General features: G+C 42.9%; 1 protein-coding gene across 1 annotated transcript in view; it reads right to left on the bottom strand.

Annotated features, from left to right (window-relative positions):
* The window catches only part of LOC101859686 (TRAF3-interacting protein 1), a gene marked incomplete at its 3' end in the record, with an annotated part of 28,971 nt that overhangs the window by 2,767 nt on the left and 25,173 nt on the right, over positions 1-1,031 (bottom strand). The window contains 1 exon segment of the mRNA XM_005112984.3: positions 211-299. Coding sequence (XP_005113041.2) covers positions 211-299 — 89 coding nt within the window.

Below are 1,031 nucleotides of genomic sequence, written 5' to 3'. Positions count from 1 at the left end.
GCCCCCCCCCCCCCCCCCCCACAAAAAAACCAACCCCAACAACAAACAAACAAACAACAACAACAAAAACAACCCAAAACATAACAAAACAACAAACAAACAACCCCCCCCCCTCCTCCAAAAAAACCCCACAGAAAGTGGGAAAGAAATGAGAAAAAGTGTACAGGTTCCATCTACGTAAAAAGTCCACAACAGCAGTTTCTTTCTCACAATTTCCGTCTTCTTGGGCTGTCCCGTCTGGTTGAGGCTGCCTCCCTCCAGTTCTTTCTTCGACTCCAGCATCTTCTTCACCAGAGCACCTGCACGGAAGACAAGGCATCAGTTTAACTTTTAGTTTTACAGCACTAGCGATACAAATAGGTCAACAAAAGCTGAAGAACAGAGGTGCTACTAAAGAGTAACATAAAAAGAAAAGAAGGTTTAGTTAGAGTTTTACGGCACTTGTAACACAATAAGGTCGTATAAGTGCCGAAGATTAGAGGTGTTACAAGAGAGTAACAAACACAAAATAGTTGGAGGGGAGATTTAATAAGCATGACAGATGTTTGATAGGAAAGAAGGAGCACCCGTCGACCACCAACCGAGGCATTTTGAATTAAGTCTCATGTAATCGCGTGCACGTTACCCATTCGACCCGACAAATGAGATGTACTGAGGAACAAAGAGATGCAGCAGACTAGTGACTAGTGATATGATGAAAAAAAGCAATAAGACAGGACATAAGTCAGCGACACAAACGAACATAAATGACACAAACGAACATAAATGACACAAACGAACATAAATGACACAAAAGGACATAAATGGCACAAAAGGAAATAAATCAGTGAGTTTTATGGAGATGTACAAACAGACCACGATCTTCCGCCTACGAACAGAACATATACAGCTCAACTTCCACCTGAACAGAATAAACCCGGAACTTCCCCCAATGTGTCCCTTGTGTGACTATGCATATGAGACTGTGGAGCATCACCTTTTCCACTGCACAGCCCTAAATGACATCAGAGCTACCCTTCTCCCTCCGAAAC

Source organism: Aplysia californica, unplaced genomic scaffold (assembly GCF_000002075.1).
Source record: "Aplysia californica isolate F4 #8 unplaced genomic scaffold, AplCal3.0 scaffold01527, whole genome shotgun sequence".
In the NCBI taxonomy this organism is placed as follows: Eukaryota; Metazoa; Mollusca; class Gastropoda; order Aplysiida; family Aplysiidae; genus Aplysia; species Aplysia californica.
The sequence above is the reverse complement of the archived record's forward strand: the minus strand, read 5'-3'. Positions and strand labels throughout refer to the sequence as shown.